The sequence below is a fragment of the Alosa pseudoharengus genome, unplaced genomic scaffold (genome assembly GCF_046254945.1).
Source record: "Alosa pseudoharengus isolate Yale_2024_CS ecotype anadromous, Long Island Sound unplaced genomic scaffold, YU_APseudo_1.1 YU_APseudo_1.1_scf_7, whole genome shotgun sequence".
In the NCBI taxonomy this organism is placed as follows: domain Eukaryota; kingdom Metazoa; phylum Chordata; class Actinopteri; order Clupeiformes; family Clupeidae; genus Alosa; species Alosa pseudoharengus.
This window is the reverse complement of record NW_027468859.1, coordinates 18,966,496-18,989,686: the sequence shown is the minus strand read 5'-3', so window position 1 is coordinate 18,989,686 and position 23,191 is coordinate 18,966,496. Positions and strand designations below refer to the sequence as shown.

The 23,191-nt window shown below is 40.0% G+C and overlaps 1 protein-coding gene and 1 long non-coding RNA gene across 2 annotated transcripts in view; both read left to right on the top strand.

The window, feature by feature from the left end:
• Positions 1-1,512: 1,512 nt before the first annotated feature.
• Positions 1,513-3,330, top strand: LOC143109974 (uncharacterized). Its single transcript, XR_012984022.1, has 3 exons — positions 1,513-1,647; positions 1,753-1,825; positions 2,151-3,330. It is a non-coding gene; the product is annotated as an uncharacterized LOC143109974 (long non-coding RNA).
• Positions 3,331-5,436: 2,106 nt separating this feature from the next.
• The window catches only part of LOC143110081 (NACHT, LRR and PYD domains-containing protein 1-like), a 34,393-nt gene continuing 16,638 nt past the window's right edge, over positions 5,437-23,191 (top strand). Inside the window, exons 1-12 of the mRNA XM_076272908.1 lie at positions 5,437-5,695; positions 9,581-9,721; positions 10,332-10,367; positions 10,464-12,174; positions 12,883-12,963; positions 13,136-13,315; positions 13,946-14,029; positions 16,923-17,051; positions 17,162-17,323; positions 17,920-17,985; positions 18,357-18,503; positions 18,960-19,112. Of these exons, the coding sequence (XP_076129023.1) occupies positions 9,601-9,721; positions 10,332-10,367; positions 10,464-12,174; positions 12,883-12,963; positions 13,136-13,315; positions 13,946-14,029; positions 16,923-17,051; positions 17,162-17,323; positions 17,920-17,985; positions 18,357-18,503; positions 18,960-19,112 (2,870 nt within the window). The 5' untranslated portion in view covers positions 5,437-5,695; positions 9,581-9,600. The remainder of the gene's footprint in view (positions 5,696-9,580; positions 9,722-10,331; positions 10,368-10,463; positions 12,175-12,882; positions 12,964-13,135; positions 13,316-13,945; positions 14,030-16,922; positions 17,052-17,161; positions 17,324-17,919; positions 17,986-18,356; positions 18,504-18,959; positions 19,113-23,191) is intronic.

The window sequence follows — 23,191 nt, the reverse complement described above, 5'->3', positions numbered from 1 at the left end:
TAGGCTACTTACAATTTCAACAGCAACAAAGCCAAGTCGGAGTCCGTTTTGCAGTCTTCTTAGAAACTACAATCTGACTACATTTTCGATTATTTCCGCCGAGTTACATCCGGATGTGTTCCGACCGTGACCAGAAAGTTGCATATTCAGTTTTTCCGCGGAGAAGCACTAGGGGAGATGAAGCACCCACCAAACGACCCAAAAAGTGTTGTAGAACCATCAGAACGACTCTCAACCTGCATAATTAAGGTCATTTTTGCTAAAATTGTTGCATAGGGCCTCTTTAAGTGTGAAATTGCACATAGAAATTGCAAATAGAAATTAAAACAATTCTGGGGACCCTAATAAACTCCAATTACTCGTGAACTTTAGTTCAACTAGTGATGTATGCAGTAACCTTACCAATAAATAAGAGGACAAGGATTCTGTAGTAGTTCATACAGTGTACGTTAATGAAAGCAGTAGGGGAGAGTGAGGTAAAGTGAGACACTGGGTAATGTGAGACAACCCCTGTATCTAGGCAACAGAACACATTTGTGCCCATGTGAGCATTTTGTTTCCAAGCTCCTCCCATTTCCTCTTGGCCATAAAAGAGAGAAGCTCATTTTGCTGAGGTAAGCATGTTTTTTCCAACAAAATGTTTTTTTGCATGTAAAAGTAAATTTTCTTGCTGTCAACTTAATCAAGGATTCAGGTAGAAAAACTTATATCATACCTGTTGATGAACTACCAACATATAAAACCATGTGATGATGCTAGCTGAAGGTTAGCCTGAATTGCTAAGAAAGGTCATTTTTTCAAAAATGGTGGAGGTGGGGTAAATTGAGACAAATGTTGTGGGGTAAAGTGATACAGTGTCTCACTTTACCCCACCATGAGGCACAAATTAAGTTTAGTTTTAAACATATTTTAATGTAATATTACATTACATATATAATGTAATATTAATATTAATTACATATTAATTAATATGTAATGTTACATTTTTATTTTAAATGTCATAAACATTGTAGAAAAGCCATCATGCCAAGGCAATACACCAGGAAGACAACCTGGGGCAAAACACCCCTCGAGGAGATGAAGAGTGCAGCCGCTGAGGTCAAGGAAGGAAAGAAGTCTATCAGAGCAGCTGCAAGGGACAGAAATATTGACAAGTCAAGCCTTTTAAGATTCATAAAGAAAAAAGAGAAAGGGGAAGTAAAATCAGTAGCCTGGGGTGCAGTAGCTGAGGCAAAGATAATTATTACAGATGAGATGGAGGAGGAGCTTGCCAAACACTTGAAACAACTAGCTGAACAGTTCCATGGCCTTCCTCCAGTTAAGTCCCGTCAACTGGCCTTTGAATATGCAGAAAGAAACAATATCCCTGTCCCTGACAATTGGACAAAGACACAATGTGCAGGTAGGCTAGGGTGTGCAAGAGATCACATGATTCTGTAGGTTAATTAAGGCCAACTGATCTTGGCACAAAGCTAAATCTTATAATAATGAATTGTCTACTCTAGGTGAAGATTGGTTTCGCAGCTTCCTAGCACGTCGCCATCTCTCTATCTGAACTCCAGAGGCAACATCCCTGGGAAGGGCTACAGCCTTCAATAAAACTACAGTCAGGGAGTTCTTTGACAATCTGGCTGTAGTGATGGACAGGTGACAGAATTAATTATTTAGTCGCAAATGCTTTACGGAGGCATTACCTGTAAGATTTGGCTTTAATTCTGATAAGGTTCTTACTTTGCCTCTCATCTTTAACAGGCATGCCTTCCCTCCACACATGATTTACAATGTGGATGAAACAGGTGTCTTTACAGTACAAAAGCCACAGCAGGTAAACTACACATGGCTACTAGAGGGCATATTAAAGAGCTAGTACACATTAAAAATGCTGGTACAGATTAGGTTAAGAGTATGGTTCTAGTACACATTAAAGTGCAGTGCACAATAAAGTGCTGGTGCATATTAAAGTGCAGTGGACAGTAAAGTGCTGGTACATATAAAAGTGCGGTGGACAGTAAAGTGCTGGTACATGTATAATGCTGTGGTAATGCTGTGAATCTGTGAACTGGACATGAAAAGAAGTGCATTGTACCTTTAGACCAGTAGTAGAATACTGGTTGCACATGCCATTGATTCTAAACTTTCTATTTGATCAGGTTGTGACAGAGACAGGAAAAAAGCAAGTTGGTTCTGTCACATCGGCTGAGAGAGGAGAACTGGTGACTGTGGTGTGTGCAGTGAATGCTGCTGGGAATGCCATACCTCCCATGTTTGTCTTCCCCAGAGTCAAGTTTAAGGACTGCTTCATGACAGGAGCACCTCCAGGAGCCAAAGGTACCGCCACCAGAACGGGATGGATGAATGAAGACATCTGGCCTGAGTTCCTTGATCACCTGATACAGCACACTAACTGCACCCCTGATCGTCCCATGCTGCTAATCCTGGATAATCTAAAAGCTCACATCTCTTGTTCTGCTCACCCTCCCACCCCACACATCCCATCGCATGCAGCCTCTCGATGTGACCGTGTATGGCCCGTTCAAGACCCAATACAGCCGTGCGCTTGATGGGTGGATGAGGTCTAACCCCGGCAAAACAGTCTCCATCTACCAGACTGCAGGACTTGTGAATGAGGCTTTCATGTCAGCAGTGACACCACGCAACATCACTTCTGGATTTAGGTCCACTGGGATTTTTCCATATAACCAAGACATTTTCCCTGATGAAGCGTTTGCACCATCCATGGTGTCAGACCGGCCAAACCCTGAGCTGCAGCCTGCCACTGCAGATGATCTGGATGGTCCACCCCCTGCAGATGATCTTGATGGTTCACCCCCTGCAGATGATCCACCTGCAGACGAACCACCCGCTGCAGATAATTCACCCGCTGATGCTTATCCATCCACTGCGCATGGTCCACATGGATGTGCCTCGCCAGCTGACTCAGATGTGCCACGTGTTCCCAGCCGACCTGGATATGTGTCTCCTTGTGAAATCCTACCACTTCCCAAATGTCCCCCCAGAACACAAACCAAACGAAAGCGTGTGAAGACAGCCATCATAACTGATACTCCCGAGAAGCAGGCAATTGAAGAGGCTTATACAGAAAGACAAAAGAAACTGGCGGGGAAAAAGCAAAATAGCAAAGAAAAGGGAAAACTGAAAAAGAAAGCAACCAAAAGGAAAATCGTAGTTAGCAGCTCTGAGGAGAGTGATGTCCCTGTCCCACTTGATAATGACGAAGAGAGCTCTGAGGATGAGAGAAGTGATCCAGGAAACAAAGATCTGTCTGTGGGTGACTTTGTCATGATTAACTTTACAACCAAACACAGGAGCCTCCGGTATATTGGCATGGTTGAAAAAGTTGAAGATGATGAAATTCTTACCAAATTCCTTAGAAAAATTCAGGGAAACACAAAAGTGTGGGAGAGACCCACATTTGCTATTAAAGAAAAAGATGTGGCACATGTTCCCAAAGCAGATGTGGTGAAGAAGCTGCCTCAACCTAAGAGGCGTGGAGGGACCACACGTAGAGAACAACTCTTCATCTTTCCCTGCATTCTTCAGGGCTGGAATGTGGAGTAGTTGTAGAGGCCTACTGTATTTGTAGAGAATGACTGATGCTCTGATTGTGGATCTAGTCCTGTTGAGTCCCAGGCTGTTCTAGCTGGCTCTAAAGGTCCTGTGTTCTGACCCCCAGACTGTGTTATTTGCTGTTTTTTTTAAAGTGTCTGTTCAATTGTACAAAGGCTCCTGGCATTTTTATATTATGACTTTTATATACATATAAAAAAGGGATATTTTGTAGTGTAGGAGTTGAGTTGCAGCAAGATGATTCATACCTCTCATTTGAATGTTAATAAAACATTTTGAATTACATTATGTTGCATTTGATTTTGTTTAGAATTACTTTCAAGTGTTGTAGGAAAAAATTTGCTTAGTCTGGCATTTGTTCTGTACGGAAGCTTATTGCTGCCACACTAAAAGAATTAAAAAGGCTCAGTATTATGTAATTACGTGAAAAGTTTCTTGTTATAACAATATCTTTTTCATGTTTTAACAAGATATTTATCACGTTATTACATGAAATTATCACGTTATTTCATGATACTGATATTTTCACGTTATAACGTGAAAATATCATGTTATTTCAAGATATGATATTTTTACGTTTTAACAAGATATTTATCACGTTATTACATGAAATTATCACGTTATTTCATGATACTGATTATACTGATATTTTGACCCTTCCCCACAGCCTTAGAAATGACAGCGATGACCTGACATGCAGGCTACCGAGCCAGAGCAGTCTAGGCTATACATTCACCCACATTGCGTGAAGATTTGCATATTTATCAAAGCCCTTTCTCCCTCTTGCGTCAAGTTAGCGAAAGTTTTATTTATTGTGTTGATAAGAAGATAAAGCAGAACTATCAGGCTGTGTGAGCCATATATATACAGTCTATGGTGTGAGCAGGCTATCCTGCATAGAACCTCTCTATCGGCCTCCTTTTCAGCAGCTCTCTGCCGATACACACACATCCCTCTTCGCTGCTCCTCAGTCAGCTGAGAATTGACCACACACACAGACTACACACTCATACACACATGCACAAAAACAAACACTCATCAAGCAGCAGTGTAATAGCAGTCAGGGTGCAAGTTCATAGACACTAGTTATCATTTATGCCAGCCATGAGCTCTCGTGGCCTTGTTTAGTTTAGTTTCGTTATTTTGAAATAACGTGATAATTTCATGTAAAAACGTGATAAATATCTTGTAAAAACGTGAAAAAATCATATCTTGAAATAACATGATATTTTCATGTTATAATGTGAAAATATCATTATCATGAAATAACGTGATAATTTCATGTAATAACGTGATACATATCTTGTTAAAACGTGAAAAAGATATTGTTATAACAAGAAAATGTTCACGTAATTACATAATAATGAGCCTTTTTATTTCTTTTAGTGTGGCAGCAATAAGCTTCCGTAGTTCTGGGATGTGAGGTTGTCAGGCTAGCTGTCAGGATTCTAACCTGTTACAACATATGTTGTTATGGTAGTTTCAGAGTGGAAAAAGTAAGTGGATCAGTTTACCCCTAGTTGGTTCACTTTACCCCGTTGAATTCTCTGGTCTGTCTCACTTTTCACCTAAGCTGGGGTAAAGTGAGACACAAGACCACTTTTTTTAAAAACATCATATTTTCACTGCCCTTCATCCTGAATACATTCTGATAATTACAATAGCAAGGAAACATCCTGAATTAATGGGAAATGTGTAAATGTAACTGATATATCATTTTAGCTCACTTGGAGGGGAGCAAATGTAAAAAACGTCTCACTTTACCCCACTCTCCCCTACTAGAGTAAATACGGTAATGGTATTGGCCACTCTCGCCTTGGGCATTTCTGTATCAGAACTGAAGCAGGAAGTAAACTGCACTTACCATGGCTTCGTGTCTCCGTGTGCTATTATTCATGCACAAATACTACAGTGGCGACGAGGTAACAAAGTTAACGAATCCACATCAGTGAAGATATCTGACGAGTGAAACTCCTTGAAAAGGCAACATTCCGCCTGTTTTTCTGGTTTAAAAGAAACCGAAACTGCTAGCTGCTGAAACGGCCAAGCTTGCCATCAGAGCTAGGAAAGGGACAGATCCCTGAAAGCGCAAGAACGCCCTCCTGTGGTGAGTGAATATACCGTGAAAAAAATCGTCTTGTAAGACGAAGTAAGTTTAGTTATAAAAGAAAAACGGAGATAAACAGGAAGAACCAGGGAAAGAATTGTGCTGAAAGAGTGGAACTTACATAAATAAAACACTTGAAATGGCATTGATAGTAAGAGTCCCAGAATTTGAGAGTAAGAAAAAATATTTTGATTCCTATTTAGAACGATTTGAAAGATGGCTGTCAGCAAATGAGATTGATGCTGAGAAGAAAGCAGACGTGTATCTGAGTGTCTTGGGTCCTACTATAGACTGTTGAAAAACTTGATTGCACCTCAGAGAGTTATGGAAGTGTCATACGACAACACAGGGGCGCAGGAGATATTTTGAAAGTGAGGGGGGCCAAATTGTGAACACAAACCCACAGTGAGATCAGATTTCCAGATATCGGATCGCCACCTCTGGCCCACTTTCGACTATCATATTTTAAACTTGCCAGAATATTAAGATAATACCATTGATTGTTTTCAAAATATTTTTTGATAAAAATGGTGAAAACTGTGAGATGACACCAGCTTCTTGCTATGTGCAATTCTACTTTAGATTTATTTCACACTACTTGGGCCAATGGTAGAATGGTCACTACTTGGGCCAATGGTTGAAAAAACCAACATCGGATGTTGATATTTTATGAAGCCATGAATAAATCATCATGCCTATGATCCAAACAGACTATATGATCAAATAGCCTAGTTAGGCCTACTTAAATTGTCTGGTATAAACCAAATCAACTCTCCACTGTGTGTTTGCAGTTAATATTTATGCAACGTTAGAACTTAACAAGTGTTGTCTTAACAAGTTACCAGTCCAGATCACACAGAAAATTGCAACAGAAAGTTGCCCTTATAATCAACTATTTGTTCCAACAGCATTTAAACAAAGCATTTATAAAATTGAAGAAAAAAAATACATCAGAAGTAAAATAAAATACTGTTACTGTAGTAACTGTATCACATTATCCCAAGCTTCAAACAGTGACACCGCTAAATTCTCAGCTTGTATATACCCCACAATGAACGCATAAGAACGCTAGGCCCATATCTGGGGTGTGGTAGCCTACTCTCTGGGATTAATGCACCAAGGTAACTGAAGTATCCAATTTGTGTCTTGAAATTATGTTTGAAATAAATGTCTTAGAACAAAAACATTGATAGACGTGTATTTTATAGATAGGCTAGTGAAAACGAGTTGATAAGTAGACTAGTTGAGTTTGTTATCAATAAACATAACAGCTAATGTCATGTTGAGCAGGAGGAGTTGAGCACTAGGCTACCATAAATCCTCAAATTATGCCCGGGATTGATTCTATTTATAGCAGGACAAATAAAGGCAGGTTCCCATATACAAGACAGGGTAACAATTGCCTACCATACCAACAATTGCCATCAGTCCACTAGAAGACATTTTTCGATTTAAGTCAATGAAATAACACCTCTTCTTAATATTTTAGTATATGTTGTATTGTATTGTATTATGTTGGTTGGATTAATAGCCTACGGTTGGCAAAGAAAAGTTGTTTTCCTACCATGGGTCTCCAACACACATTCTCAAGCTCATTCTCTTGCTGCCCCTTTCGAGCTAATTGGCTGAAGCCTACTACATTTAAACACAATTGTTGCGACTCAAGGCATTCCAGCCTACGAATTTTATAAAAAAAAGTACTAAATCATGCATAATTAAACAATAACTCAATCTAGGCTACTTGGCTACACAAAAAGGTTTCCATTACAGCACAACCCCTATTCAATGAAGGGCTGCCTTGTCTCGCAATAAACAGCAATGGAAATCCTGACACTTTTTCAACTGCATGAAACTTAACAGTGAACCATCACATATCTCCCAGATTTCAGTGCCCATCAGTCCCAACATTTAGCAATATAATCAAACAGTCCAAAAGTAAATTAAATTCCAAACCAAACCGAAAATGCTTTTGATAGCCTACCGGTATGCCGCTCCAAACGAAACGCATGTCTAAAAGCAGGTTAGAAATATTTTAAAAAGCCTGCCTAGAATACCAGCCTGCCTCAAATAAAGATGATGATGAATGACTTATGCTAAGCAAGTAGCCTGGATTATTTTATGATAGTTAGTAGACAAACTGGCTTCAGATATCCAACAGAGTGAATATGAGATTGTGCAGCCTTACAGTACTGTAGATGACTGTGGTTAGTGATGTGATGCTGTTAATGGGGAGTTTTACATACTTAGCGCAAATCCTATATGTTATTATTTATTTAGCGTACCTATAATGCTTTTTTTTCCTTATCAAAAGTAAGGGGGACGACGGCTGTCTCTTCAGCACTGCGGGGGACATATCCCCCACGTCCCCCGTGCCTCCTGCGCCCCTGCGACATCACACGTGCCCTGTCACTGCATTTTAAGCCTATGCCCATTTTGATTGCAGAACGATTCAGATTCTACAAGACAGTGTCTCAGGGGTGGGATATCACAAGCGGCTATTATCTGAAAAAGATCTTACATTCAAAAAGGCCTGCGATATTGCACTTGCTCTTGAGTTGGCTTACAAAGACACAGAGAAGAAGATAAGTGCTATCGATGTGGCAAGGACAATCATCAGTCAACTGAATGCTACTACCGCACCGAAACATGCCACGGCTGTGGAAAAGTCGGACATCTAAAAAGATTTTGCAAGAAAACAAAGCATAGTGACAAAGTTCAAATGGTGAATACAACTGGAGAAACTGATGACTCAGATGATTGTAAGGAGGACGTACTGCACCTGTTTACAGTGTACACCGCTCAAGGAAAAAAAGATGGAATTTTTGCCAAATTAGAACTAGCTGGTTAACCAGTGATTATGCAAGTTGATACAGGCGCTTCCGTGTCCTTGATTCCAGAGTCTCTCTATCATGAGCAACTGAAGAACTGTTCTCTGCAGCCAGCAGCCATTCATCTGTCTTCATACACAGGAGACACCATTCCTGTGCTTGGGAAAATCCTGGTGCCAGTGAAGTATGAGGGACATGAGTGGAAGCTGCCACTTGTGGTGGTGAAAGGCAGTAAACCACCACTACTGGGAAGAAATTGGCTGGAGATGATAAAGCTGAACTGGGGAAAGATCTTCAGTCTTCAAGGCTGCGAGAAAAATGAACAGCTCACCCTGCAAGCAATGCATGAAAAGCACAAAGATCTCTTCAAAGATGGAGATGGTAAGATCAAAGACTTCAGAGCGAAGATTAGAGTGCAAAGTGAGGCCAAGCCCATTTTCCACAAACCACGACCAGTACCTTGTGCTTTGAGGGAATCAGTGGAAAAAGAGCTTGAACGCTTACAGAATAATGGCATCATAACATGAATCGATGCATACTCCCGGAAGAATATCCACTTCCAAATGCTGAGGACTTGTTTGCTACTCTGGCCGGTGGAACAGTTTTCAGTAAGCTAGACCTGTCCTTCGCTTATCAACAACTGCAATTAGATCCAGAGTCAGAGCAGTATCTTACAGTAAACACACACAAAGGCCTCTTCAGATACCATCGCCTTGCCTATGGAGTTTCCACAGCTCCAGCAGTGTTTCAACACTGGAACACATTCCGTGTTTACAGGAATAATGATAACAGTACAGTTATTTAGTCTTGTTGTCATAGGTTACAATCTAGGGGGGAGGAGTGTAGTAGTTCATACAGTGTACGGTAATGAAAGCAGTACTAGAGTAAATACGGTAATGGTATTGGCCACTCTCGCCTTGGGCATTTCTGTATCAGAACTGAAGCAAGAAGTAAACTGCACTTACCGTGGCTCCGTGTCTCCGTGTGCTATTATTCATGCACATTAACTTAATTAACTATTAGGATTTGTTTGTTTTCCTGCCCATCTTATGTCCAGGCTACTAAATAGGCTGCCCAATGGAGGGCCCATTACCTGAAGCAGTTGATGTCAACATTTCAGCTGATGGAGGAAGCCAAGTGTCTGCACCAGTGCTACAACATGTTTATGGGAATGTTAGCATTTCAAACTACTACTCAGGTCAGTGATACTATGACAAGAATATATGATTATACTATTCAATACTATCCAATCCTGTAATAGACAGGTTTTCCATTTACCAACAAAACTAGATGCGCGCACAGCCTTGGGGAAGAAGACGCTGGGTGGCCGACCGCAGCGTTATAAACTTAACCTAATAGTCTGCTGCTGTAAGCTACAATCAACATTTTTTGTATACCCCTGCTGTCTCAATGATAATAACATCTCATTTCAAAGTTTATTTCAGAGTTTCTCGTTCATTTGCATTATAAATATAACATCGTCTTTTGCTGTTTTTGGCAAAGACCTGCATTCCATTGTCTAACCATCGTGATTTCGAATGGTGCGGTTTTCAGCACAAAACTCATTGTAATCTTTTCATGAAGAGCACTGCTCTATGCTGTTCTATAGTGCTTTGTGCCCCATAGTTGTGCACACATGTTTTTGTGACGTTGCATAGTAATCCATGTATAGGTGCAGTCATATGAATCCATGTTTGCAATGTTTTGTAGGGAAATGTAGTACTAAAATGTTAACTACATGTTAAATCACAGTATATTATTACTCTTCAGTGCTTTAAAATATGCCCCCTAATACCCCCTTAATGTAGGTGGTCCCCAACCAGCACCACCCATGCGGGACTCTGGTGAGTTAATAACAGACTTCAGAATACTGACAGAATGATGAAATCTAGTATGTAATTAAACTGCCTTATTTGAAATCTTTTTTTGCTTTTTTGCAGATCAACATTTAATCGCTGAATACAAAACATCTATCCTCACCGCCTATGAGACTGTAGAGGAGTATAACGCCCTTCCGGGCCAGGATGTGCTTCTAGCAGACCGGTACACAGAACTCTTGATCATTCAAAAACACAGGAATCAAAGTGAGAGAGAGGAGGAGCTCCGTTCCAGAGGTGAGACCCTCCAGCAGGTCTTCCACACCAGGGCCAGTGAGACACACAGCCGCATTCATCTCGACCAGCTGTTCAAGCCTAGTGACCGTGGATCGGTGCCGAGAGCGGTCATTCTCCAGGGTAATTCCGGTCATGGCAAATCATTTACTGTCAAAAAAATCATGCACGACTGGGCATCTGGACTCTTCAAATATTTTATTCTTGTCTTTCATCTTAACTGCAAAGAACTTAATCTCCTCTCTGGAGAGCACAGTGTGGTAGATCTGCTGAAGTGTGATGAGGAATTTACTCCAGTGATTTTAAGGATCCTGCGAGACTCCCCTGGAAAGGTGCTCTTTGTTATAGATGGCTTTGATGAGCTCAGGTTTTCATTGAATGAAATTGCCTCAGTACTTCCTAGTGATCCATCTGTGCCTGCTCCAATCGAGGCCACACTGAGTGCCCTGCTGAAGGGGATTGTTTTGAAGCAGAGCCTTGTTCTGGTCACCACCAGGTCCACTGTTTCCGACAAACTAAGCGAGCAGCTCAAAAGCCCACGCCGCTTCACAGAAATCCTAGGGTTCTCTGAGGACGGAATGAAGGAATACTTCCAGAGGTTCTTTGATAATACAGAGCTCTCTGACAAAGCTTACGAGCATGTGAGAGCAAATGAAACACTCTTCACTTCCTGTGTCATCCCTGTCATCTGTTGGATCGTGTGCACTGTTTTGAGAGAGAATTTTCAAGAATCGGTAGATACACAGGGAGACTTTGAGACAACAAGCTCCATTTTTGTGCACTTCATTAAAACTCTGATGAAGTATCACTGTGAAGGTTCGATACGGTCTGACCTCACATCCCTGCGAAGCCTTGGCCAGCTGGCAGAGACAGGAATGCAAGACCATCAGGTCCTGTTTGATGAGAGGAAAGTGTCTGAGGTGTTGACGGATTTCAATGTGTGTAACCCTTTCCTGTGCAAATTCCTGATGAAGAGGAAGGTCTACCGAGAAACCATGTACAGTTTCATGCACCTGAGCTTCCAGGAGTTCTTTGCTGCTCTTCACTTCTTCCAGATAGATGATGAGGAGGAGGCTTGTCGGAAACTACAGATATTACTTAAGTCCACTGCATATGAAAGGAAGAATTTTTTGCAATTTGAAACAAATTGGAGAGATCGCGTTATTCAGTTTCTTTTTGGGCTGTCAAATAGTGATGTTTCCCCATTTGTGAAAAGTGGCTCTTTGTCAGCTATTCAAAGCCAGTTGAAAGAGTGGCTTCTGAATTTAATAAAAAGGGAGAGACAAGACGTACTTACTGATCCTATGTTGTTTATTCTGCACTGCCTCTATGAGATCCATGAGAAGGACTTTGTCATGCATGTTATTGAAAGCCTGGAATGGATTTCTTTTAGCTATCATGATCTGCAAAGGACAGATTACTGGGTGCTGCTGTACTGCCTACAGTGCTGTCAGAGTGTCAGACGCCTGCACCTGGACAGTCTAACAGCAGAGAACCTGAGAATGCTGGGGCCTGGACTGTGCAAATGTAAAGAGCTGGGGTGAGTGGCATCGATTATTAGTTAGTTCTGATTGACTGGGTTACAATACATAGTATATCATGACTGATCTATGATCTATGATGGTTGTGTTTCATTGTCTTATGGCCTGATTATGGCCTAAGACTTTTTGTTAATAGACAAATAGAAATATAACAAAATCTGTACAATTTTGTGTTAGTCAGTTAGGTAGTTAATGCAGACTTTACACCAAACGATTTTCAAGCAATTTCACTCTCAGACAGATTTCCAAAAATTCAGAGTGAACAGGAGTTGTGGCATATGTACGGCTTTGCTACGTCCTGTTTGGTGCTGAAAGAACCTACCTTTGGGCTTTCACATTGGATTTCCACCTTTCACTAAATAGTTAAGATGATGGAAGTGTGCCACAGTCTCCAGTTGAACTTTCTTGGTTTCAGTCAGACTTGTTTGCAATGGTAAAATCGCTTGAAAATTGTTAAGGCCAGCATTAACTGCTTCATTATTAATTGCTTGAGGCCCACAGTGTATTTTATATATTTCGTACAACTGGATACACTTGCTTTCCTCTTTTGAGAGACATAAAACTGAACATGTATTATTTAATATCTTTAATGCATGTTGCCTGATTCTTATGTAAAAGGTGTCAGGTACATGGTACATGTACATTCTTTTATTAAACATATGTTTTTTTCTGATGGTCATGCATTTGCTTATATGCTTTTTATAAAGGCTTAAAGTCAACCTGTCAGATTCTGATGTCGGTAATCTGATCTCAGTCCTGGGGGAAGGGAAAATTATCAATGAACTGAGGTATAATTAAATAATTATATTAAATTAAATAGAAAAAGTATTTTTTTAATATAACTTTAACCTTTACTTTCAATTGTCATTATTCTCTCTCTGTCTGTCTCCCTCTTTCTCGTTCTCTCTCTCTGTATGTGTGTGTGATAAACATGAAGACATTTATTTTTTTCCTTAACAGGATAGAGAGCAGTCTGTCAGCTGAGAGTGTGGAGCATATCCTCAGGGCTCTACACAAGCAGAAAAGTGTGGGTTGGTTTTCTCTACGTGGTGTGAAGGCTGTTTCTCTCGACATTGCAGCCATGTCTGTACATCTCATCCAGACCACAGCTAAATTAAAGCGATGTAGTAACTGTCTGGAGTAAGAAACTTTCTACTCTTTCACCCTCCTGTTGAGGCTAAACAAATACTATTTGAGGTAGTTTGAGGAAGTAGACGCAGTACAGGACAACATTGAAAGTCTATCATAGCACATAGCCATTTTTTTTTACCAGAAATACAAATACATTTGTCTGGGGCCGCAAAGATATCGGAACCATTTAAAATATATCAGTTTAAACATCTCTATCTTTATTAGCCTCAGGCATATGGCATACTCTGCATACTGTGCATGCTGTATTGTACAGTATAATATTGAAGCTTAATAACTATATGCAATTGTTAGAAATATTTTATAACTTCCATTTTTTGAGAAAGCCAGGAAGCCACTAGAGAGGAGCTAACGGGCCGCATGTGGTCCTCGGGCGCAGGTTGCATACATGCTTTAGTTAATCATGACAGTCTTGTTGTTGGGAGAAAGGAAATTAGTCAAGGTCTATCACATAATGAATTCAATATTCTAGGTTAGTTTACCATTAAGCACTGGTGGAGTTTCAGGGAAGAGTATGTGTCCTCTTATCTAACTCTGGGTAGACGACAAATAAGCTGATTCTCCAAAAGGTTGGTGTGTTTCTTTAAGGCTGATTACTCCTCTTTGCTGTATGTTTTATAGGATTTTAGGAGATCACAAGACACCCAGACAAAAAGACAGCTTCTGTCTGTTTGTGTCTGTGAGTAAAGATGTCAATGACCTCAGGTGATGTTTGCCCTATATATATATATATATTTCCCTATATAACATATAACTCATGTGTTGTGACAACTTTTGAATGGCAGCAACATCTCGATGATTATGAGTAAATGACAGCATAGGGCAGAGATGCGTCGAAACTGTCTTTGCCAACTTGTGGCCAGTGCAATTATCATTATTCCACCAGGCGCCCACGTTGTTTAACCTTTCGCACCCACGGGTATTCTTAAAAATGGATGAATAATTCCGTTCACACCTGTTAGAGCAGCTGGGGAAGGGTGTCGCGAACCCCTCGAGCAAAGAGGTGGCCAATCAGATTTCAAACAACAAGGGAACAACGTCACAATCCAAAAATGCAGTTTCCCCGTTTTCCCCGAGTTTTCTCAAATCTCCACTTTGGCCATTTTCAGAAATAAACGTTTTCAGTGATAAAACATCCATTTTCGTGTAAATGAAAGGCCAAACCGCATGAAAATATATGCGTTTTTCCTCCGTGCAAATGGGGCCTGAGAATGATAACGCCACTGACAACGAAAAATCTGATCTAAAGTGAAATGTGCAGTATTTCGTTATTATTTTAGCACTGTCAACATGTCTAACTGCCTAGTGGCAAGACCTGAGCAACGAGTCCCTGACAACACAATAGAAAGATTGTGCTGGTGTGCTTGCATGACTGTCCTTAGGATTTTAATCAGTCATTCGAATGTTATTGGGGTAAGTGTTGCTTTCTTTTAGGCTATGTTTTCGATTGAAACCCCTTTGTCAGTCAATACTGTAAAAGTAAATATGTAAGTGTAAGAGTTTGTTTTGTCGTTGCCTGCAAATTCAATTACTAGGTGAGTAAAGATGTGTGTGTACTCTGCTTGTCACACACACACCTGTGTTAGCAAAGCAGACTTTGGTGGAATACTGCTGTTGCATAGACAGTTGTGCGTGCAGGCAGATTCCCTCTGCAGAGATGCGCTCACTCGTCACCAAAATACCAATGTGCCATGGGATTTCTTTCTTTTAAAGGGAATACCAGATGTCACTCTCATTGGTTTAATGGATGTTACGACCAAAACACCCATGATTTGTTAAGAAACATAAGAACAACCCTTTTGAATCATGTGCCTGGCATCTGATTTACTTATTCTGTTGTCAAACTAGCAAAAATGGACTGGACACACCCTAAATGCGCTTATACCATAGGCTTCAGACCATGCGTTTTAGATCATTAAAATAGGGCCCAAAGAATTAAAACACCCTAGAACATAGAGGGCACTATCATGACATTCTAAAGTGCATCGTCACTCGTCAAAAGTCTATTCAAATTTAGTAGGATGTCCAGTTCACATTGGGAGGGGTTTCGTTATCAAACGTGGAGCGCATGGCGCAACAAGGTGTTCCTAGGTTTTTTAATCAGTCATATGGGTGTGTTTGGGGCGAAACATGAGAATGAGAATGAGAACATCTGTCATTCCCTTTAACGGCGCAAAGCGCAATATGTCAAATAAATGCATCGGTATTTTGGCATTCAACGGCGCATTTGAAGGAGCCTGCTTGCGAGACCGTATGAAATAGTCATTCTTAAACCATGCTTTAATAAAACCTAGCATAGCCTTCACGCATTTGCACTCGTCTATTATTTGAACTCATTGGTAAAGGTGTCAGTCAACGAAGACAGTTATATGCAGTTACTTTCACTATTGACTGACAATGGGTTACCATCGAAAGCATAGGCTGGAAAAAGCAACACTTACCCTAATATTGCTCAAATGACTGAATAAAACAACATTTATCCTGCAGAGGAGTTGCTTATATCTCGTGACAGTGCGTCTTCAGCTGTGCTCCATACGTGTCTTTCGCCTCTCCCCTAATCACTTTTAACCGTCATTACCAATTTGCAAATGATGGTAAATAACTACTCATCATGAGATGTACAGTATTTCGTAATATCTTTATTCTAATTATGTTTCCCATTGTAATCGTGCAATTTGTAATGCTTTACATGGACGTGCGCTGGTGTGCGTTCATGAATGATAGAAGGATGGTGCGTGCACCTGTCAATATGACTGTTGACATACGCTCCTAAAATAGCATATGAACAACTCGCCATTGACTTCTGACCAGGTTTAGGTGGTGTATGATAGCGATTTTTAGACAACGTCCCAGGCCCCTCCCTAGGTTGTTAATTGCCACACCCCTGGGCGCAATGTTTAAAAAATAAACGTGCAAAATACCGAATTAAACTTTGCGTGGGCGAAAAACGAGTTTTATGCCATGCGCTTGTGTGCAAAATACAGCCCAGAAAGTTAAAATGCAGTAACTCTAGACTAGGACATAGTTACCAGTGTTTCCCATACATTTACTTATTTGTGGCGGCCCACCACAATATCAACACTGACCACCACACAATGATTTTCCAGGTTGTACTAAATTGTGCTTAAATTTGGTTAGCATCATAACCACACGGTGCTAATTGTTAAAAACTGTTGTATTCAAGTTAATTCTGCAAACCAACCACCACAAATGCAATTCTATTCTGTGGGAAACATTGGTTACATATTTGAAATTAATTACAAGCAAATTACCATTGCATTGAAGATGTTCCTTTTAAATCTCCATTTCTTGAGGTCACTGAGTACTGTCGGTACGGAAAAAAACAAGTTCTAGCTCGAGTTGCTACAGCCAGCAGCTAATGGAGCCAGGCAGCTACACTCTGGGGCCATGTCTGTGAGATCCCATGTACATGCCTCAAGAGTGTAGGGCTGGGGCTTTAAATAATCCTTCTTTTAACTTCCATCAAGATGGCAGTACTGCACATTTCAAAACTCTTTACATCATTATAGTGTTTAATTCAGTCAATAGTCACAAAATACTTTGAGAAAATGTAACATGTGACCTGTCTGCATTTCAGCTTGACTCTAGGTTGGTGTCCAGCCACGAAGGACTCAGACCTCTCACTTAGCTTGAGTCTTACCCTGCCGAACATGGACAACGTCAAAGTCAAAAAATATCTTAAAAAATGCCAAGATCTACATGAAAAGTAAACTCTCTTTGTCCATCTGTCGGACTGAGTGACTGACTAACTTTGTGTATAATTTGTGTCTTTATAAAATGTTTCTCTTTATCTGTGTGTGTTTTGTGTGTGTTTAGTCCTCCTGCAAATGATGAGCGAGTGGATGCCCTGTATTCCTCCCTACCCTCTGACACTGATCTGAGGCACCAGATTCTGAAGCAGAGAGTGAGATGCTTGACTCTGTGTCAGAGTCTTGGGAGACTCTCTCTTCAAACTTTTCTCAATTTAAAGAATGTAACGTACGTTTTTTTTATTTATTCCATCAGTCTGCTTTCAACCTGTTTTACGGTTGTCATTTGTGTCTGTATTGGATTTCTGACGATATTTGACATGCTGATATTTTTAAACTCATTTTGGCCGATTGCTAATGTTGATACCAATAGACATCTTTTTTGATTTCCTGTAAGGGTCTCTCCTGTACTAGAGTTAACCATTTACACTTGTTACAAGACACAGGCACATTTCCTTTCATTCTACCCTAAATGTAAGAAATCCAAACACTCACAATGAATAAGAAAATAATTTCAACTTGGTGTACATGTAAAATATGCAATTTTACATACAGTATGACATACTGTAGGTCTCATCCTACAGATCTGTATGATGCTTCCTCTAAAACCCAAATAGTTTGATCCTACTGTATATAGTCTTGTCGATTTATCTTCCAGGAATATCTGCAGAAAGTTTCATATCTGCAGTTGCCGATAATGCAATTTTTAAGCTTTTATCTGTCAATACCGGTGCCATACTGATAACATTGTGTACAAACTGTCACATCTGTCTAATGTGTGCACTGCTATAGTATCATGTGAATGTGTTTTGTTCTGGTTGGCAGGATCTTTGAGTTGAAACTGGGGATTGAGTGCTCATCTCTCTCTTTTGAAAGAGCCAACAGTCACAGGTGAACATCAAATTTTACTGTAAACCCTCCCTGTCCATATTTCTGTAAATATTGCCTACTAATATCTGATTTATTGATCAAGTACTAAGAACAGTCTCTGATCAGGATAACTCTATGGCATACTGCTGCACAACAGTCTTAGATTGGTACCACCTGATACTACAGGCATGTTTGAAAATGTTCTTGATGTTAACACACATTTATTTTCAAAAACCCAAAGTAAATCTAGGTAAAGGAGATTCTATATAATAATCGCATTGATGCTTTTAGGATCATTGGGGCCAAATAAGCACCTCTTAAGTTACACACAGTGAGGATGCAAACATCAGAAGGAAATCTGTGACTTTCAGGATTTATTTCTGTTTTTTCAGGATGGACACCATAATTAATTTTGGTCCAAGAACATCTGACTCATATGTCTCAATTCGGCTGTCAGCCTCTTCAAACATGACAACGCGTGACTTCACTGACTTCATCCTGACATTTGACACATATCTGATGGGACGTTCAGGGATGAAGTAAGAGCTTTCTCTCTTTCTCTTTTTCTCTCTCTCACTCTCTCTTGGTATGTGTATGTAATGGCCATGTTTTGTCAATGCCTCATACTGGATATGTCAGTGTTTCTCAAAGTGTGGTCCACAAGCTATCCCAAGTGGTCCGCGAGCAGACGTGGTAAAATATAATATAGATGAGTTGTTTGCAATATTGAACCAACTTGTATGTAAATCCAAACAGTTCTGCAACACTGTCAGATATGCCAGTTTAAATCATATGAATCCTCTGACACAATAACCAAAGTGCAAAGACAATAAGCAAGGTGGTTCAGTGAGTAGGCCTATTGTGTAGGCTAATTGTAGGTCTAATCTTTTTTTTTTTTTTTAGCTAGGTGGTCCGTGTGTTTTGTTTTTATTGGTTAAGTGGTCCTTCGTCTGAAAAAGTTTGAGAAACACTGGGATATGTGTTCTATCCTTTAGCCATGCTGATGGTGGTGTGGATGCTCCACTCTCGTTCCTTTGCTCTGTGCCTGATCTGAAGAGGGTGGAAGTGGAGGTGAACTCCATGACTCTGAGCTTGGCTGCTGGGAGCTTCTGCCTCATCCAAACCCATCCTAGTGTTGAGGAAATTAAGTAAGAGTTGTCTACTGTCGCTATATGTGTGTTTGTCTGTCTGTTTGTGATTTGTTCCAGCCTTCAGTCGTGAACCAGGTTTTCAGGTTACAAATCAGTTTATTTTTTGTTTGAAATGACTTGAAATGAAATTATTTGTTGTGAGTTACAGTAGAACCCAAATGGAACATATTGCCTACTGATGGATATAGGCTTAACAGTATTCAGAATGATAGTCATTATGATATTATGATTACCTGGTAATACAGTTCTACTGTAAGTCATTTGTTTGCATGCATGTATATTTCTCTGCAGGTTTGTACTAGGGACTAAAAACAGAATGATTTTACTTAATTTTTTGTTCCCGTTCCAGTGGTTAGAGCATTATAGAAAAACAGTTAATAATGTTCTGTCAGAAATGACATTGCCTTTACAAATTGATTTATGGTAGGTAGCACAATAGCATAAGCTTTTTTCTGCATAACAAATTAGATATAAAGGCTACCGGTAACTGTTAAAAACACTGTGCCTGAATTTCAGGCGAGGGGCAATATTTAAAAAGTAGATAATCAACCTATTTAATATTAGGGGGCTGTATTTTGGGTCACCAGCGCATGGCGTAATACTCGTTATTCACCCGCGGAAAGTTGAATTCGGTATTTTGCAAGTTTATTTTTTAAGCATTGCGCCCAGGGGTGTGGCTATTAACAACCTAGGGAGGGGACTCGCGCATTGTCTAAAAATCGCTATCATACACCACCTAAATCTGGTCAGAAGTCAATGGCGAGTTGTTCATATGCTATTTTAAGAGCGCATGTCAACAGTCATATTGGCAGGAGCACGCACCATCCTTCTATCATTCATGAACGCACACCAGCGCACGTCCATGCAAAGCCAGGGTACCCGCGGAGTCTTAAAAGTATTAAAAAGTATTACATTTCATTTTCCTAAATTAAGGCCTTAAAAAGTATTGAATTTCACCTCAAAGTCTGGAATTTGTTCACGGAGGTCTTAATTTTTCAAATGATCAGTAGATTTAGTCTAATATCCTCACGTAGCGTAAATCAGACAAGGATTAAAGTTCTCCGTCGTACGACGGATTTCCGTCAATTTGATTTTAGAAATTTCATATTTGAGATCGATGCAGATCCGGTGAGAAAAAAAATAGAAGGGGGTCTTTCACCTTTTCTTTTCCTTTTTTTAAGGCAACTACAAATATTAGCTCCGATGAATGAATGTGTGTGATGGTAAATATTTAAAGACCTAATAGTGTTCTTGAGAACTTTCTGTGTCTCAATCAGAGACCGCTCAAGAAGATACGTCAGCCATGAGTTTCGCTTTGTTTATGTTGTAGCTACACGCTTGTCTCATTGGCCTGGGGCGTTTGCTTAAAAAAAAGAACAAGTCTGGAGGACGGTCAAAGTTGGATTATAGTGACACCATCGAGACAGCTGATGAGGTTGCCCAATCCGTTTAACTTTTTTGGATATGATATTGTGAGCTCTATATGCGAATTTGGAGGATGTGTTCTTTCTGTGCATCAATGTAGACAATTTCTTACTATCGCGAACTCTTAGGGGAGGTCATTCATTTTGGGTGTCACCTTTGACTTGAACAGATAGCCTGCTGCCACCCGATGTAGCCTACTATTATTGTTACAGTTTTTGATCAATGCAACTAACAGTATGTGTAAAGCGACGCAATATAAACCGTAGCCTATGCCTATCCCGTCTGTTTTCACAATTTGCGACGGAAGGTTTTGACTGAGCATGTTAACATAAAATAAAAATATCGCGAACTGTTGAGTAAGGGGGTCCGTCGTGTTTGTGACGCACAGACAGCCTTGTAGCCTATTTTGCTTAGGCCTCATTTTAACGACAGTAGGTTGTGAGCGTATGTTGACAAAAAATAACCATGCAATTAAAATAGTCAACTTAAAACTTTGCTATTATTAATGTATAGCACAAAACCATAACCAGTAGGCCTACCAGAACCTCGTATATTAGCGTCATGATTTGTGTGCGTCTATTTGGCAAGGCCACTAGCTGTCATGGATGCGTTGCTAAAGTCAAGTCAAGTCAAGTTTGTTTATATAGCGCATTTCATACACAGAGGTCATTCAATGTGCTTTACATAAACATCAATGTGCTTTACATAAACAACAATAAAGGAAGGCACAGGTGTCAAAAGTTACAAAATAAATGGAGATGGGCGGCTGTTGGAAACGGGGGAGAACTAACAAGCCAGGGTGTAAAAAATAAAGTGCCAGGGGTTTGCTTTTGCGCGGTTTGCTGCAAGAAAATTGTTAATGGATGCAATAGGAAAATGTTTTAGCACGCCAACAATCAGAAGACCACCATAAGGTTAACGTTCTTGCACTTCAGGACATCTTCCCTACCTGGTGCAACTAGCCACCACGACAGAGATAGGCTACGTTTATCTATGGCTGACCGTGTTTGCGCTCAGAAAGTAGGCTACGCATGTTCTTTCATAGCGCAACACGATTGTCGTTATCAGATGCGCAGACCTCCTGCATGAGCGCACACAGTATTGCTGCTCATTGGAAAACTTGAGTTGTCTGTAAAACTCAAAATTACCATGTTTTCATTAAATGCAGATGAGGCAACAAATGGAAATATGAACAATATCTAGACTGTTCTGATTCATTACTTTGATGAGGAAATGTGAAGTCTTGCAAACTTGATTTTATAGATTTTACTTAGTGTTGAATTGCATATTAACAAGAAAAAAATCTCCCCTTTAAACACTTTTGGCCTGAAGTAATTAAATAAGTGTAAGTTAAAGCCTTGCTACAATATTGCTGCAGTAGAAAAGAACAGCAATGGCTAATCAGCAATGGTCAGGGATGGTATTGAAATATTGTTTTGTTCAACAGGAAAACTCAATCTCAATCAAGAACACTCTCAATTCGCCTTATTCACATGGCGGCCATTGGCGGCTAAAACGAGGCTACAGGGTACACAAACCATAGGATTGTTATGTTCTATGCATTCACCTGTAGGTGGCATTAATTACATAGTAACTTAGTACCCTGTAGCCTCGTTTTGGTGTTTATTTGGTGCTTTACTTTGCTGTTTGCATGTTTTTGTACATTAAAAAACAATAGGTCGCGACCGCAAAAGGGGTGTTATCTCTATAGGTAGATATGAACAACGTATGACTTATGGCCTAAAAAAGTTCAGTCAAACGATTTTTTCCCCACTTTAATCCCTGAAATCAACTAGGTTCTATTCCGTGTAAATTTGTCCATGAAGCGGGACATTCAGTCACGTTACTACCGCGACAAAGCTTTGCGTTGCCACTGCACTGCTGTCATGTTCATGTTGGCATGTTCAAACATTTGTAAATAGTAATTATTTGAGGTTTAATCTTACCTTTAATATTATTTATTCTATCCGAATGGGTGCGATGTAGGTATTAAATTTCATCTGAAGTGGTATTAAAAAGGTCTTAAAAAGTCTTAAATTTAGGTCTGACAATTCTGGGGGTACCCTGAAAGCATTAAATTGCACGATTACAATGGGAAACATAATTAGAATAAAGATATTATGAAATACTGTACATCTCATGATGAGTAGTTATTCACCATCATTTGCAAATTGGTAATGACGGTTAAAAGTGATTAGGGGAGACACGTATGGAGCACAGCTGAAGACGCACTGTCACGAGATATAAGCAACTCCTCTGCAGGATAAATGTTGTTTTATTCAGTCATTTGAACAATATTAGGGTAAGGCGCAGAGCGCGATGTCAAATAAATGCGTCGGTATTTTGAGATTCAACGGCGCATTTGAAGGAGGCTGCTTGCGAGACCGTATGGAATCGTCATTCCACTAAACCATGCTTTACTAAAACCTAGCATAGCCTTCACGCATTTGCACTCGTCTATTATTTTGAACTCATTGGCAAAGTAAAACTAACTTCACCGTGGTGTCAGTCAACGACAAGACAAGTTATATGCAGTAAGTTACTTTCACTATTGACTAACAATGGGTTACCATTGAAAACGTACAGTAGACTGGAAGAAGCAACACTTACCCTAATATTGTTCAAATGACTGAATAAAACAACATTTATCC